This window comes from Zalophus californianus, chromosome 13, assembly GCF_009762305.2.
Source record: "Zalophus californianus isolate mZalCal1 chromosome 13, mZalCal1.pri.v2, whole genome shotgun sequence".
In the NCBI taxonomy this organism is placed as follows: Eukaryota; Metazoa; Chordata; class Mammalia; order Carnivora; family Otariidae; genus Zalophus; species Zalophus californianus.
Genome location: NC_045607.1, coordinates 997367 through 1014130, shown reverse-complemented (window position 1 = coordinate 1014130; position 16764 = coordinate 997367). Strand labels below are relative to the sequence as shown.

The window sequence follows — 16764 nt, the reverse complement described above, 5'->3', positions numbered from 1 at the left end:
AGGTTACTTTGTGCTGGCCAGGTCCCCCCCTCTAGTCCCTGGGGAGCCTCACCTACACAGTCACCCCTCTACATGCTAGAACAGGTCCTCCTCCCGACCCTCTGACCTGGGGTGCTCAGCTCTGCTGCTCTAAGCTCTAGGTTCCTGCCCCGGCCCTCAGGGTCCCCCGCATCCCACCCATGTCTGGGTAGCTGCTCTGCAAACACACTGTCCACTTTCTCCTAATTTGCATGTGCCCTCTGTGCCCTCCAGGAAATGGGCCAGGGCTGGGCACCTCTGCAGTGGGCTTCATGGGGGCTCCTACCCCTCAGTTAGCATCAGCACCCTGACCACGGGCTGCAGGCCACGGCGACCCTACCCCAGCTCCAGTGTGAAGGGCGGCCAGGACATGGGGTCCTGGGGTCGTGTGTCATGCGCCTAATGGCCGGCCCGAGAGCACTCAGTCATGTGGGCACTTGCAGGGCTCAGGTGGTGGCCTCTAGGACCAAGGACCACACTTCCTGCCTCCAGTTGGCCTCTGGATGACTGGCAGCTGCCCTGCTTCAGGCTTTGGGGTTCTCCCGTGTGCTGGGCCTCCAGTTTTGTTGGGGCAGCCACACCAAGAATAAGGAAGAGGAAGGAGGGAGAAGAGGGAGGTGGGGCAGGGGAGGGGAGGGCTGGAGGGAGGGGAGGAAGGAGGAGAGGGGGAAGGAAGAGGGGAGGGGGAGAGAGATGGGGAGGAGTGAGAGAGGGGAGGGGGGAGGGGGCAAGCAGGGAAGGAGGGGGTTGGGAGGGGTGGGGAAGGAAGGGAGGGGATGGTGTCCTCAGTCCTCAGCGCTTACCTGGGCCAGCAGGGCAGCCATGTATCCAACTGCCTGCGATGTGACTCTGATCTCAGAAGGACCCGGGGCGGGGTGGGGGGGTGCGGTGGGGAGGGGCGCCGTGTGTTGGAGAAGGGCGCTGGCACGCAGATTGGCCCAGATGGCCGAGGGGGAGGAAGTGGGGTGTCTGCACTTGCCGTGGGTCCCCTTCTCATGGAGAAAAACTGAGCTGTGAGGAATGGGTGCCCGCTCTCCTGGACAGGGCACAGCCAGGCAGGAGCGGGCTGACCCCAACTCATTAGCGAGCAGGCCGCTGTGGGGGACCCAGACCTGGCACCGGGGAGCAGCATGCATGGAGAAATGGGGTGGCCTGCTCTCCAGACCCTCGTGTCTCTCCTCTGCCTCTTGCCTCCTGGGCCCTGTCCAGGTAAGAGGGCTGGCTCAGATGCGTCAGGTCACGCACACGCACACCCTCTAGGCGTGCAGGAGGCAGGTGGTGGGAAAAGCAGAAGCAGCTCATCCTGGCAAATGGAGCGTGGACAGCACAGGATGGCCTCCTTGGGGTGCTGGGGAAGGACACTGGCCCGCAGCCCCCTCTCCCCTGTGGTGTGCAGAAATGAAGACAGTGGGCCTGGGGGCTCAGGACAAGGCGACATCCTCCAAGTTTGCCCTGGCTCTCCTGGCCTTCGGGGGAGCCAGATCACGCAGCGTCAACGACAGGAGGAATCATCAGCCCCAGGCCCCACCAGGGAAAGATGTGCACCGTCCCTCCTACAAGAAATCGACCCCCTGCAGGTCATCACCCGGATCTCTTGCTTCTCTCCAACAGGCTTGGATTCAGAACAACCCCCCCCACTTCCTTCTTCTCCGTGATGTTTCTTCCCTTCGTTTGTTGGACTCGTCCGTGGTTTTGCTGTAGCTTGCATGTCCCGAATTGCAATTCTCTGCTATTCCCCAATAAACTCATAGTTCCTGGTAAAATAACTTTTATTTTTATTTTTTCAAAGATTTTATTTATTTATTTGACAGAGAGAGTGAGAGAGCACAAGCACAGGGAACAGTAGAGGGAGAGTGAGAATCGGGCTTCCCGCCGAGCAGGGAGGCCGACGCGGGGCTCGATCCCCATGACCTGAGCTGAAGGCAGACGCTTAACCATCTGAGCCACCCAGGCGCCCCAATAACTTTTATTTTTAAGGTCACTATCCTTTAGTGTAGGGCCAGAGCCTCAAAGGAGGGGTCTGGCCCCACCCAGAATGCTTAGCCTTGGCCTTTGGACAGGGGCTGCCCCCCACTCAGGAAAACTGCCCAGGCCTGGCCTCATCCCCAGGCCCAGAGGTACCTGTGCCTCTCCCCTGTGGCTGGGGCATCCAGGTGAGCTAGAACCTCCCACAGGTCACACGACACAGTAGCCCATGGGATCTGTCTCTGAAGCCATGTCCACTCCGAGGCCCGTGCACCACCTAGGACGTCAGTGTTCTGACCAGCGACCTCAACTGATGCCCTCTCTCCCCCAGGAGACCTGGCCAGGCCCCAGGCTCATCCCCTTCCACTTCAGAGGCCACCTGAGTCCCGTATCCCAGACTCTCCACCATCACGCAGACCCTCGGCCTTCCCCACCCTCTCTCAGGCCCCCTGCCCCGCCTCGCCTCGCCCCTCCTGCCTGCTCGTCCCCGCTCCTCTGCCCCTCCTGCGCAGGCCCCGCCCCCTGCTCGCACCCGCCCCTCCTGCGCAGGCCCCGCCCCCTGCTCGCACCCGCCCCTCCTGCGCAGGCCCCGCCCCCTGCTCGCACCCGCCCCTCCTGCGCAGGCCCCGCCCCCTGCTCGCACCCGCCCCTCCTGCGCAGGCCCCGCCCCCTGCTCGCACCCGCCCCTCCTGCGCAGGCCCCGCCCCCTGCTCGCACCCGCCCCTCCTGCGCAGGCTCCGCTCCCTGCTCGCCCCCGCCCCTCCTGCGCAGGCTCCGCTCCCTGCTCGCCCCCGCCCCTCCTGCGCAGGCCCCGCCCCCTGCTCGCACCCGCCCCTCCTGCGCAGGCTCCGCCCCCTGCTCGCACCCGCCCCTCCTGCGCAGGCCCCGCCCCCTGCTCGCACCCGCCCCTCCTGCGCAGGCCCCGCCCCCTGCTCGCACCCGCCCCTCCTGCGCAGGCCCCGCCCCCTGCTCGCACCCGCCCCTCCTGCGCAGGCCCCGCCCCCTGCTCGCACCCGCCCCTCCTGCGCAGGCTCCGCTCCCTGCTCGCCCCCGCCCCTCCTGCGCAGGCCCCGCTCCCTGCTCGCCCCCGCCCCTCCTGCGCAGGCCCCGCCCCCTGCTCGCACCCGCCCCTCCTGCGCAGGCTCCGCCCCCTGCTCGCACCCGCCCCTCCGCACGTCCTGCGCAGGCTCCGCTCCCTGCTCGCCCCCGCCCCTCCTGCGCAGGCTCCGCTCCCTGCTCGCACCCGCCCCTCCTGCGCAGGCCCCGCCCCCTGCTCGCACCCGCCCCTCCTGCGCAGGCTCCGCTCCCTGCTCGCACCCGCCCCTCCGCACGTTCTGCGCAGGCTCCGCTCCCTGTTCGCCCCCGCCCCTCCGCACGTCCTGCGCAGGCTCCGCTCCCTGTTCGCCCCCGCCCCTCCGCACGTCCTGCGCAGGCTCCGCTCCCTGTTCGCACCGGGTGACCTGCTAGCCATGGTCAACCTGGGTCTGTCCCGGGTGGACGACACCGTGGCCGCCAAGCACCCGGTGAGAAGGCTGGCCTGGGACGCGGGCCCCGGGCCTCAGAAGCTGACCTGAGCGGGGCGGCTGCGGGCTCGGAGGGGGGTTACCCTTCTCAGGGAAGAGGGACCGAGAGAGGGGGGACCCTCCTGTTACGGGGATCGGTGCAACCTGGGTGGACATGGAGGCAGGTGCGATGTGTCCAAGCCCCCAGGGCCTCCCGATGAGTGGTCCCCTTCCTTACGGCCAGAGTGTGCCCGAAGGAGGGACGGGAGGGCCTGGGAAAGAAGCGGGACGGGAACTGAGCCTTCACTCCTACCCCATCCCAGGGACTGGGGGAGTACGCCGCGTGCCAGTCGAAGGCCTTCGTGAAGGGCATCTTCACCTTTGTCACAGGTAGGCTGGGTCCAGAAGTCCTGGGGTCTGGAGAGACCTCACCCTCCTGTCTCACCCTGAGTCCCCAGCAGGTGGCGTCGGGCCGCCTGTTCTCAGATGCTGGGAGCCTCACCGGGGCTGCGGGCGCTCAGAGGGCGCCCAGGTGGGTCCCCCGCCAGCCTCGTGGACAGGCTGGCTGATGGGGACCTTGGCTCTTGGCAGGCACCGGTGCAACCTTCGGCCTGCAGATGTTCATTCGGAGGAAGTTTCCGTACCACTTCCAGTGGAGCGTGCTGGTGGCCGTGGGTGGGTACCCAGGGCCTGTACCTCCGGCCTTAACATGCACCTGAGTTGCCAGAGGTGATGCTGGCTCTTCAGCAGGGGCAGGTTCCCGCTAGGGGTGGGGAAGCTGTGGTCCCAGCATCCCTACCTCCTGGGATGGGGTCCTAGTTCTCCCTGGGAGTCCTGCCAAGCCCACCACCACCATCTGCCCAGAAGCAGCCTGGGCCCAGGCCCCCTTTCCCTGAGAAGTGCAGAGGCCCAGGCCCACAGCCCACTGGCCCCTGCACCCCACTCCCCAGTCACAGGCTCAGTGGCCAGCTACTGGGTGACCCGAGTGGAATCACACAGATGCAGCAACCTTTGGCTCTTCCTGGAGACGGGGCAGCTCCCCAAAGACAGGGGCACAGGTGAGAGTCCGGGGGCAGCGGGAAGCAGGGTCTGAGGCTCCAGGGCCAGAGGTTTAGGCAGGGAAGCCCAGGGCTCAAGGTGTAGGCTGGACAGGGCCTCTCCCCTGTGGCCTGTCCATCCTGGAGGGGCGGGAGTGGGTGGCATGCAACAGCCAGACCTTCCTGAGCCCCATGTGCAGGAGGGGTTGGGTGGCCCTGGGATGGGGGGGTGCAGAATCAGGAGTGTGGACCCCCCCAAGAAGAGTGGCCAGGCACCAAGCTGACTCACATCAGGCCTGCGTCCTTCTTAGTAGAGGCCTGGTGAGCAGCTTAGGCTGTGATTCCACTGTCTCCCTCTGCTTCCTACAGATCAGCTAGGAGAGCTCCAGCTGGGGCGCAGAAGACCTGGGGCCGGAAACTTCTAGAACATAGCCCTCAGGGCCTCCTCACCTCAGCCTCGCCCCCCAACACACACACCCTAAGGTGACCCAACGGTGTCCCCTGCACACATGCATGGCCAGGTCTGCCAACCTTGTGCAAACCTTTCTCCTGCCCAGGTCAGGCCAGAGGGGCTGTCTCTGCAGTGGTTGGTCTCCCAGAGGGCAGTGAGAAACATGGTGGACACTGAGAGCTGGAAAGGATCAGAGAGGCCCTGGGCACTTGGTGGAAGGGACTTCTGCATGCCCTGGTGCTCTGACACTCCCTGTCTGACCCTGGCGTCCCCCGCAGTCAGAGGGGACAGCTGCTGCTGGGGTTGCTGGATAAATAAATACCTTGCGTTTTCCCAACTGAGTTCGAAAACAACTGGGAAGCACATCAAAGCAGTAAGAAGATGAGAGACAAATGTCACCTTAGCACCATACACTGACACTGGGGCACCTGCTGGGGCAGCTCCTAACAGCCCCAGAATCAGACGGTTCCACAGGCCTTCCCACATGGGGTCTGCTTCCACACATCTAGCCACGGGGGAGCAAAGCCGAAGGTGTGCAGCCAGTTAGCACCTGGCCCCCAAGAGACAAGGCACAGGAAGTGGCCATGCCTACCCGCCTACCATTCCAAACACACCTATCAGGTTAAGTCACTTCGCACCAAGGAAGGAGGAGGTGAGGGTCGGTGGAGGGAGGCCAGAGCTAGTTTACTGGAGTTCTGTCCACAGGACTACACGCCCCAACTACCCGACCGAGGGAGAAGCAGGGATATGTTACATAACAGCTGGGTAAATCCATCATCCTGTACAGCTGCCCTCCCAGTCACACCGAAGGTACACAACACAGGGCCACGCTGCTCCAGCCCCAGCTAAACTCCTGCACCTCTTGGCCTAGCCAGTCATTCAGAAGAATATTGAGCACCTACTGTGCACCAGGGAATCGGTTAGTGGGAAGGCAAAATGACAGGAAGCCCAAGATAACCATGGCATGAGCGAGCTGGGGTTGGGGTTTACTTTCATGTAATAGTCCAAGTGGGTGATCCGGGGCTGACAGGTGGTCAAGGACCCAGGCTCCATTCAGTCTGCCCCTGTCGTCATGGCCTCTATTCCTGATGCACCTCATGGTTCCACGCAGCCGTGCCAGCTCCAGCCATCGCGTCTTCCTCCCAGTCACTAGGGAGGAAGACAGTTCACTCACCACTTGTGCTTACATTCCACTGGCCAAAACTCAGTCATGTGGTACACCCAGTGCCAAGGTGCCTAGGAAGACAGCCTTGTTCAGGGCAGCCGCGTGGCCCGCCAAAATTCAAGGGTTGTATATCTGAGCAAGAAGGGAGCACCCATACTGAGGGACAGTGAGCAGGCTTTGCCTGAGGCCCAGGGAGAACAGGGGAGGACCATGCCTGTGACTGGTCCTGCCAAACCCCTGAGGTCTCAGAGCGACGGCAGAAGGTGAACTTGGAGTTTTAAATGGGATTAGACTCACTTTTTAAAAAACTGGCAATGACCAGGAAAGCTAAAAGGTCTGTGTGAGGTCTTAGGCAGCATATGGGTGACAGCCATGGTTACGAACTGTGTGTCCCCAAATTTACATGTCACAGCCCTAACACCCAGGACCTTAGCATATGACTGTATTTGGAGACAAGGCCTTGAAAGAAATGATTACAGGAAAACGAGAGGGAGCCCTGATCCAGTCTGGCCCGTGTCCTTCTGAGAGGAGAACACAGACACGCACAGAGGGACAACCTTGCGGGGACACAGCAAGAAGACAGCCGTCTCCTAGCTCAGGAGGAGCCAGCCCTGCCTGGCTGATGGGGACCTTGGCTCTTGGCAGGCACCAGTGCAACTTACTGGGCAGGGCGAGGCGGGGCAGGGGGCCTGAGAGAGGGTGGGGAAGGCCGAGGGTCTGCGTGATGGTGGAGAGTCTGGGATACGGGACTCAGGTGGCCTCTGAAGCGGAAGGGGATGAGCCTGGGGCCTGGCCAGGTCTCCTGGGGGAGAGAGGGCATCAGTTGAGGTCGCTGGTCAGAACACTGACGTCCTAGGTGGTGCACGGGCCTCGGAGTGGACATGGCTTCAGAGACAGATCCCATGGGCTACTGTGTCGTGTGACCTGTGGGAGGTTCTAGCTCACCTGGATGCCCCAGCCACAGGGGAGAGGCACAGGTACCTCCGGGCCTGGGGATGAGGCCAGGCCTGGGCAGTTTTCCTGAGTGGGGGGCAGCCCCTGTCCATTGGCCCCTGTCCAATGGCTGCACCTCGATCTCAGACTCCCGCCCTCCAGGATACGAGACGATAAATTCCCACTGTTCCAGCCACGTGGGATGTGGCAGGCACTCTGTTATGGCAGCCCCAGCCAATTCAGGCAGCGTGGCCAGAAACAGTAACCTAGCTGGTATGCACCCTGGGATCCCAGGCTGTCAGGTTGAGGCACACAACTCCAAGGGCAGCGTGGGCCGGGGATGACCCCGCCTGGAGTAAGTGACACCTAAAACTAGACCCAGGAACTCCCCCAGGGAAGTGGAGGCGGAGCAGGACGGCTCCAGGCAGCAGGCGAAGGGCAGGGAGAGACGGGGCCTCACAAGCCAGGTCACCCAGGGTGCAGAGTCTGCGCTTGGGGTGGGGTGAGGGAATGGCGATCCCATAAGGCAGAGATTGGAAGTTTTAGGGGGCTCAGTGGAAGACAGCCTGGGGGTGTGGAGGGGATGGGGAGGGTACAGGGGGCTGGTGTGGGGTACACTGTCAAACCACCCCAAATCACCGTGGCCCTGTGGAGGGCGCCTCCACCCTGGCAGTGCTCCTGAGCACAGAGCAGCCTAAGACTCATGCAACCAGGGGACAACCCCAAGGCTGACTGGGGGCAGGGGGTGGGGGCAGGGCGGGCCAGGATCTCCAGGGTTCCCTCAACTGGACATCAAGAACCTCGGCCCTCATCACAATGGGCCAAGATTCCGGGGACAATCTGAAGTGCATGCAGTTCTGCTGAGCAGGCCCAGCACAGGGAGGGCGGGAATGCAGAGGGTCCCTGGAGGACCCTGAGGGCTACCATGAAGATGCGCAGTGAGGCAGATGTGGACGAGCAGATCCAGGAGCTGAAGACAATCACTCGGCTCCAAGGTGAGCCCACCCCCAGGTTCCAGCCCGCCTGGCCACTTTCTGGGCTCAGGGGATTTCAGATTTAACCACAGGGCCAGTCCAGGGCAAACACGGACTAGTGGCCACCCCGCTCAACAGATCTAAGAGAAGGGACCAAAGGGGAGGCCGTGCAGGGGGCTTCAAGGAGATTTGCGAGCACAGTGAGCCCCAAAGCCAGAGGGGACAGGCAAGGACCCACCTGCTTCCCTGGCCAGTGGGTCTGGAAGGGATCCCAGGATGTGCCCATCTCTGGCTGCCACCTCACCCTCCCCACTGCCCAGCAGAGCCATCCACATCGGCACTGTTGAGCACTGAAGCCAGTGAGCCTTAGGAGGTGGGAGGAAGGACCATGGCTGTGGAGGCAGCATTCTCGTGCCCACCCCACCTTGGGCCTCCCTGGTGTGGAGCCTCCCCAGTTCAGGAATCCCGCCAGCCCTTGGCCCACATCCTGGCCTCCTGGCCCTCTGCCCCTCCGCTCCCCACCCCCCACCGCAGAGCAATGTCGGGCACTGCAAATCCAAGCGGTAAAGGAGAAGAGTGCCAAGAACAAAACCATGCTGGCTCTCCTGCGCAGCAACATCCGACGCGGAGCCCAAGATTGGGTTTTGGCCAACAAGGTGAGCAGTCCTGCCCCCTCCCTGCTGACCCCTGGCTGGGGATGGCGGGGGGGGGGGGGGCATGCACGTGCTGAAACAGTCCCACACACAGGTGGAAGGCAGGCACCTCCTCTTCTCCCCCCCTCCCCCCGGAGCCAGGGGGCATCTTGGGGAGGGTCTTCCCAGGACCTATTCCCCTAGCTCCAGTCACTCGCGAAAGCCTGGCAGGCAGGGTGGGCCTGACTGGGGTCCTTTTCGGGGCTGCCCCCTCCAGCACGGGCCCCTCTGGCTCTCTGGCCATGTAGGGGAGACTGGGCCCTCTCCTTCAGACTCCCATCGCATCTGAGCTGAGATGACCCGGATGGGGCCAGCACAGGGTGGAGGAGGCCGGGGGAGAATGCCTGGCGGGACTGGGGGCTGGGGGTACACAGAGAGACCAGGGCCCCAGCTCAGCCACCGCCGCTCTGCAGGATGACCAGCGGACCATTTCCAAGGCTTGCGGGAAGGACGTGTCCATGAGGCTGGCGCACTGCCGCTCCTCCATGGAGGTGAGGTGGCAGGAGGGGGGTCCCTCAGCCTCTCCCAGCCAGGGCACCCCCCCACCACCACCACCACTAAACGACGCTGCGGAACAGGTGGCGGGCAGGGCGAGGGCCAGATCCCAGGGGTCCCGCCCTCCAGCCCAGCTGCGCTCGGGTCCGCTGCCCCCTGCACACCCACGCGCGGGCCGTGCCCTCCCCGACACAGGTGGCGCGGGAGAAGCTGCGAAAGTACGTCTTCGACCGCGTGAACGTGCACAACGTGCTGATTCACCTGGTGCGGCGGCGGGGTCAGAAACTGGAGAGCATGCAGCTGGAGCTGGCCAGCTTGAGGAGTCAGCCCGACGCCACCAAGGAGGAGCTGCGCATGCTGCAGGTGGCGGGCGGGGCGGGGCTTGGCTTCGTGGGATGGGCGGGGCCTCTGGGATGGGCGGGGCTCCGTTGGGGCGGGGCTAGATGAAAGGCACACACTCTCTGTCCCTCCTTCCCTGGAAGAGAGCGCATCCTCCAGGGTCAGACTCCAGGCGGGCATTCCGATGGTCTGTCCCCAAGCACTGTGTGCCCTCGGGCCACCCCCAGGTCATCCGCCAGCTTGAGAACAACATTGAAAAGACCATGGTCAAGATCACCACAAGTCAGAACATCCACCTGCTGTACGTGGACCTGCTGGATTATCTGAAGAAAGTGAGCCCCCTCACCCCACACCCCAGCCCAGGGAAGCCATCTGGCCGTGAGCGCAGGAGTCTCAGGCCCCAGCCTAGGTGCAGTGCATCTCAGTGGGGACAGGAGCCTCCGGGGCAGGGCTACGCTCCCCGCCCCCCGCAGGGAAGGGGCTGCAACTCTCCTTCAGGCCACTGTGCCCCAAGGACAGACCTCTGCTTTGGGCCCCACTGAGCAGGGGCACCATGTACCTGTATGTGGAAACTTGTTAGTTGCTTCTTCAAAAAGGCATATTATGGGATATATCAGAATTGTTTGGGTTTTTTGCATGTATTTGATGGTTCAGTGTTTTTATTTTGCCCCATCCTTTCTCATTTGCCTGGCCTCTGAGGACAAAAGGTGGGTCCTGAGCCCACAGAAAGTGCCCTAACATCATAGAGGGCAAGTCACCTCTGAGCAGGCCGGTCACCCCGTGCTTGCTGCCCACCTCTTCCAAGCCGCCCACCCTGCCCCCAGGAGATGAGGCCTGGAGGAGGACCCCGGTCCCGCTGGGAGGCAGGGTCTCTCCATGGGGAGGAGGACCAGAAGACAGGAGGGCTGCGGGGTGCTGCGAGGAGCACTGTGGCAGGCGGGGCAGGGAGAGTGAGGAAGTTCTCCTAACTCCCTCATCCTGAGGCTGGCACAGGGGGCGCCCCGGAGGGCAGGTGACAGGTGCAAGTGTGGTTTGGGAGGAGGGTGGCATGGGTAGGCATTGCAGCTCCTCCTGGCTGGAGTCACAGCCCCGCAGGTTCAGCCCATAGCCCACAGAGCCAGGCACCATGGTCCTCCTGCCTGTCCCTAGAGACCCAGACGGAAGCCCTGCCACCTTGCCTCCCTGGACCCGCCTCCTCACACCCCTTCCCCCTCCAGCTGCACTCCTGGGACCAGCCCCCCTTCATTTGGGAGTATTATGTCCCTCCAGGGGCATGCTCTTTTCAGAACATACACATTGTTTTTCTTAATTAGGCTCCATGCCCATCATGGAGCCCAACACAGGGCTTGAACTCACGACCCTAAGATCAACACCTGAGCTGACATCAAGAGTGGGATGCTTAACCGACTGAGCCACCCAGGCGCCCCCAGAACATACGCATTTTTCAAAAATAACTCCCATGATCATCTATATTTTTTTAAAAAACTAGCAAAGATTCTACATTGTAGTTATTAACAGCAAAGTACTAAGAGTCAGATATATTGGATATTTATGAAGCTGGTTCTGAGCTTAACACCTCATTATACCTTCTGAATAGATTCTGACAGCTGCCTTCTAAAAGAACCATTATCAACAGATGGGGACACTCAGAGAGGTTAAGTGGCTTTCCTAAGTTCCCACAGCCAGCTGGTCAGGGCAGCCTTGGCCTTGAGCCCTGAGTCTCTGACCCCACATCTGTGTTTTGAGCCTCCCTGCTTCACTTCAGACAGGAGCAAGCTCCCTGGGTGGCGGTCACCTCTCACACAGTGGGACACCCCATCACTGTCCTCAGGGCTCGCACAGTCCAGGGTAAGGAGTTGAGGGCAGGGATGGTCCACTCTGGAAGGGCAGCATCTGGTTGGCCCATAGCCCCTGGGCCATCAGTTTCTGCTCTTGCCCCTTCTTTTTTTAAGGTTTATTTATTTTAGAGAAAGAGCATGCACGGGGGGTAGGGGGGGTGCAGAGGAAGAAGAGAGAGAATCTTAAGCAGGCTCCACGCCCAGCACGGAGCCCAACATGGGGCTCGATATCACGTCAGGACCCGAGCCAAAATCACAAGTCAGACGTTTACCCAAATGAGCCACCGGGCACCCCTGTTCTTGCCCCATTCAATGTAGGAGCTGGTAGGATACCCCACAGAGCTGGACAAGCTGCAGAATCTGGTGGGCGACTACTGCTCAGAACTGTCAGACATGACAGTCATGTCCCAGGACGCCATGTTGATTACAGATGAGGTCAAGGTGAGTTCAAGCCCCAGGGCTGGGGGTCCCACAGGGCTCCCTCTCAGACCTGTCTGGTCCAGGGTCCATAGGAACACCCCAAACCCACACTGCCTGCAATCACTAGCTACCCCACGAGCCTGCTCTGCTCACACATGATGGCCCTGGACACAGAGGGTCCCACCAGACACGGAAGCCTGGAGGGAGACACAGGAGGAAATGTGCCTGGCCCAGGCAGGGGCCATCCCTTCACCCAGTCTGTGCCTGCAAGTCAGGCATGTGTCATCCTCACGAGGGGGCAGTGTACGAAGCCATCCAGTAGTCCATGAAGAAATGTCACACATTCATTGGCCCGTGCTGCAGAGAGAGGAGTGGATGATGTGGGGCCCCCCTGGGGCACTTAGCTGCTCAGGGGGGCGATGCTTGAGTGGGGCTCTGGAGGTCGGAGGGGCCCGAACCCTGGAAGATGAAGGACAACAAAGGTCCTGGGGCATAACCAGGCCAAAGGAGGTGCAAGTGGCTGGAGCAGAGATGCAGAGGAGCCTGTTAGCCAGTGGAGGAAGCAGGGTGATTGGAGCTTAGATCCTGGCCCCCCCACCCAACCTGAAGCTCTAGGAGGAGACATAGGGGCAGTGGGATCAGATCTGCATTTCAAAAACAGGCGTGCTCTGGCTGCAGAGACCCAAGGGAACCAGAGTCCAGACACTGGTCACCTGGGACGGACCAGTGGTAGCACTGGGTACCTAAACATCAATGGGGTCCAGAAGTCTCTAAAGGTCAACCAAAGGGGTCTAGCGCCGTGTCAGATGTGGACGGGGAGGGGGAGAGCAGCGTCCAGGAAGCATAGCCAGGCGCGGATGGATGATGGGTTTAGCCACCAAAACAGGACCCTGGGGAAGAGACCAGGTCTGGGGGAAGATGTCAGGTTCCTTTTTAGACACATGGAATTGCTCCCCCTTGAGCAAGCCAAGGCAGCGGGGAGCCCAGGCTACAAAGAGACATGGGGTCCCCGAGCCCTGGCTGCAGCTGGGGCGGGCGACTCCAGCAGAGGAGGGGCAGAGGGGAAGGCGGCACCCCTCAGGGCGCCCCTCAGAGGCCCAGCATATGGGAGGAGGAGTCCAGAGAGGGGGGTGGAAGGCGGGAAGGGTGGTGAAAGCTGGCAGGCAGGCACAGTTTAGGAAGAAGGGCGCAGCCAAGAGCCTCCAATGCTATTCCCAAATCTAGAAGATGGGGACTGAAACTGAATGCTGGATTTAGCACCATGGGGGCCTCGGTGAGACATAACCGCGCCCCACCCCCCGTGTCCCCAGATGAACATGCGGCAAAGGGAGGCAACTTTCATCGAGGAACGCAGGGCTCGGGAGAACCGGCTCAATCAGCAGAAGAAGCTGATTGACAAGATCCACACGAAGGAAACCAGTGAGAAGTATCGCCGGGTAAGTCCCCGCGGGACCCCCACCGCTGCGCAAGGAACGTTGGGTGGCCCGCTCCCCAGCAGAGGGTGCTGCTCATTTTGTCCTCCCTTTCCTATCAGGGCCGGCGGGACTTGGACTTCCCCTCCAATCTGATGGGTACAGAAACTGTGAAAGGTGAGCACTCAGCTCTCTGCCACCCCCAGCCAGGGTCCCGGGAGGCCCGCACAGGCACAGGCCACCCAGTCAGGTCTCTGTGAGGCCAGGTGCAACCTGCAGTGGCCAGGGTGAGGGAGACACCTGCCCCTCCCTGGCTCTACCTGCAGAGGCTCAGTGCCAACAGCCACAGCCCACATCCTTGGGCTCACTGCCGAGTGTGGCCAAGCCCCCAGCTCCTCCGCTGTCCCCTGGCACCCCAGGGCTCGATCTCCCAGTGATTCCTCAGAAGAGATAAGTCCGGGCCCCTGGACCCTTGGGCTGCCTCTGAGAAGCGCCCCAAAGGCCCCATGCCGGGCTGCTTCTGGATGGAGCTGCCCTGGGGCATCCTGGACAGGCCAGGTAAAAGTGCAGGTAGCTCTGATGGGTACCTGCCCGGCTCTCTGGTAGTCTCCCCTGATGCCTGGGCATGCACAGAAGTGTCTGGTGGCCTTGAGCAGAGCTCCCATGCCATTCCTGCATGCTGGCCACCCTTCCCCTCTGCTCTGCCCAGTGAGGAAAAGAGAGACCTCCAAGGCGGACATCGAGTACCAGACAGACGTGACTGCTTTGGTGGAGAAAGTGAAGACGGCTGTGCGGTGCTCCCACCTCTGGGTACTGCTCCCTGGCTCTCCTGGGGGTGGGGGAAGGCAGGGAGCCCCTGCCCCAGCCCAAGGCCCGGCTGAGCCTACTGAATGAAGGGACACAGAGCTGCAGCCCCCACGGCTGAAAGTAGAGAGCACTCTAGCATATCCAAGTCACATTCCAGGGGCTGCACGAGCCTGCTGGGATTCGAGGACCCAAGTGCTGAGACCTCCACCTACAACCCCGTCCCTTCCCAAACCCCTAGGACCACAATGAGAGGCCGCCTCTGCCTAGCCCTTCTGTTTAATCCGATCTGGGTTTATTATTAGTAAGCCTTAGCGCCCATCCTCGGCCCTGACATAAGCTTGTCCATCCTCGGACAAGTGGCTCAAAGCGAGGCAGTCTTTCAGGGGTGGTCCCCTCGTTTCTGCCTTGGGCTGTCTGCTTGTTGTGTGGGTCACATGCCCTGACTCACCTAAAGTGCTTCGCCCAGTGCCTGGCCACAGTCAGCATCATTCCTGACCATGGGGAGGGACCCAGAAGAAACCAGTTCTGCTTCTCCCCACACTGGCCCCACCAGGACATCGCTGGCCGGTTCCTGGCTCAGAGGAACACTGAGGAGAACCTGAAGCTGCAGATGGAGGACTGTGAGGAGCGGTGGGCGAAGCTGGAGGCTTTGATGAAGAAGCTGGAGATGGAGGAGGCAATGCTCAAGTTCCGCAAGACGCCCAGCTCCGTCAGGTACCCTCCAGGCCTCTGCCTTCCACGGGGGCCCCCCCGACTGGTCCCCATGCACAGCCGTGTGGGCTGGGGCCCAGCTCGAGCTGAGAGTGTCCGCTGCCAACAAGCATGTGGGTACCTGGCAGGTGGGCTGGAGGGGCCTAGTCAAGGGGTGCCACGTGCCCACACCTGAGCTATCTGAACTCTGGAGCCCCTGAAGCTAGCACAGCACTCAGCTCAGGGCTCAGGCCGCCTTAGCCCGGAACCTGTGCCACCATCCTCCGCAACAGTTTCAAGTCCGTGGAGAAGAGAATGAACGACATGCTGAGAGAGGAGGAAGACAGACGGCAGCTGGCCTACTCCAGCATGACCAAGAGCCAGAAACTGCTGTTGACCGTCCAGACAGGCATTGACAACCTCTTCATCCGGCTGATTGGCATTGCCCTGCCCACAGCCCAGGTACCAGGTGCGGTGGGGGGGAGCCGCCTGCACAGAGTCCCTGGATGAAGCCAGAGGAGAGACGGGACCCTTCTCCCGGCCTTCAGAAAGAAGTGGCGCTCTCTGACAGCCTCGACGTGTTCAGCAAGCTGGCGTACTGCGAAGCAAAGCTCCTGTACCTGGCTGACAGAGTGCGGATGCTGTCCAGCACCGAGGAGGTAGCCGGAGGCTGGGTGTGCCTACGCGTCCCACGTTCCCCTGGAGCTGACAGTCCCCTGTGCCCTGCAGGTGGACACAAAGGTGAGGGATGCCCTGGAGACCTCGACTCTGAAGGAGAAGCAGAACACCAGGATCAGCCTTGAGGACCTGGAGGAGGACATGATAGGTACAGGATCAGGGCTGGGGGCCAGGCCACACACAGCCACAGGGAGGGGAGGAGTGGCGGATGGCTCCGTCTGCCCGGGACAGCCTGGAGGCACAGGGGGCACTACAGGGACAGAGAGAGTGTGTCCTCTGTTCCCATGGGATTTCAATTCAGGGAAGTGACCTAGTGAGGACACGGAAAGGCTAATGCCATCGGAAGGAGAATCTGTTACATTTCCTGACATATGGGAGCATCCCCGCCTTCGAGGAGTGAGACAGGAGCGAGGGAATGGCCTAGACCTTTGTTGGGGTTTCTGCAGGAAAGCGGGGGTGGAGGACAGGGCAAACAGCTTCAGATGGGCTTTTTGAACAATTCTGGTGGGCCTGGGGTGTAGGGCTGTTCCCAGTTGCCTGGTGCCTGGCCCTGGGTTGATTTAGGCGGGGGAATATTGGCTTGGTGTGAGGGTTTGATAAAGCAGGGGGTCGCGGGTGTGGGCTCTGGACGGGTTGGTGTGCAAGAGAGACGGCTCGCAGCGGCCAGCCTTCTGCCCTCTCTAAGAACTGGCCAGCCCTGCGAGTGGCAGCCTCTCCCCGAGCGTGTAAGACCCCAAATGCCAGGGCACCAGGAATAGAGAAAATAAGAGTAAGTAGCTAGTACCTGGCCCTGGGACGAATGCAGGCCAACAGAGCAGAGTGGAAGCAAGCTCGCTGGAGCAGAGGGGCTGCAGCGCGCGGCTCCCCTCCTCCTCGCCCTCCTTTCTAGAAACCTTCCAGTTCGCAGACGTGGACCACAGCTACGTCCCCTCGCGGGCCGAGATCAAGCGGCAGGCCCAGCGGCTGATCGAGGGGAGGCTCAAGGTGGCCAAGAAGAAGAGAAAGTAACCCCGAGGAGGAGGAGCCCCTGCCCGGCGCCGCGGCCGGCGCTTTGTTAAACAAATAAACATTTTTCCAGGACTGCTGGGGCACCGGGGGGGGACACAGGAGTCTCAGACACGAGCCCGGGGGGCCGCGGCAGTGGGGGGACCACGTGGGGAAGTCGGCGGGAAGGTGGGATACTGGGTGTGGGTCCGGGGTTGAGGGGTGGGTGGCGGGGTGGGCCCAGCGAGGAAGCGGAGGTGTCAGGCCCGCCCCGAAAGCCTCGGGACAGCCCCAGGCCCGGCGGCTGATGTGGCCCCGCGCCCGGCGCCGCCCGCGCCCGGCTCCGCCCGCGCCCTCCTGCGCA

The 16764-nt window shown here is 62.0% G+C and overlaps 2 protein-coding genes across 2 annotated transcripts; both read left to right on the top strand.

The window, feature by feature from the left end:
• Positions 1–3360: 3360 nt before the first annotated feature.
• On the top strand, positions 3361–5310 carry TMEM141 (transmembrane protein 141). Its single transcript, XM_027616041.2, has 5 exons — positions 3361–3506; positions 3809–3875; positions 4077–4160; positions 4436–4543; positions 4892–5310. The coding sequence occupies exons 1-5, from the start codon at positions 3453–3455 to the stop codon at positions 4945–4947; spliced, it is 369 nt and encodes a 122-aa protein (XP_027471842.1). The 5' UTR covers positions 3361–3452; the 3' UTR covers positions 4948–5310.
• Positions 5311–7826: 2516 nt separating this feature from the next.
• CCDC183 (coiled-coil domain containing 183) lies at positions 7827–16632 on the top strand. Its single transcript, XM_027615946.2, has 14 exons — positions 7827–8066; positions 8580–8701; positions 9151–9228; positions 9428–9595; positions 9799–9903; positions 11728–11850; positions 13140–13265; positions 13364–13418; positions 13951–14051; positions 14602–14762; positions 15032–15200; positions 15287–15397; positions 15468–15564; positions 16306–16632. Exons 1-14 carry the CDS (start codon positions 7997–7999, stop codon positions 16422–16424), a joined length of 1605 nt encoding a protein of 534 aa, XP_027471747.1. The 5' UTR covers positions 7827–7996; the 3' UTR covers positions 16425–16632.
• Positions 16633–16764: the final 132 nt, after the last annotated feature.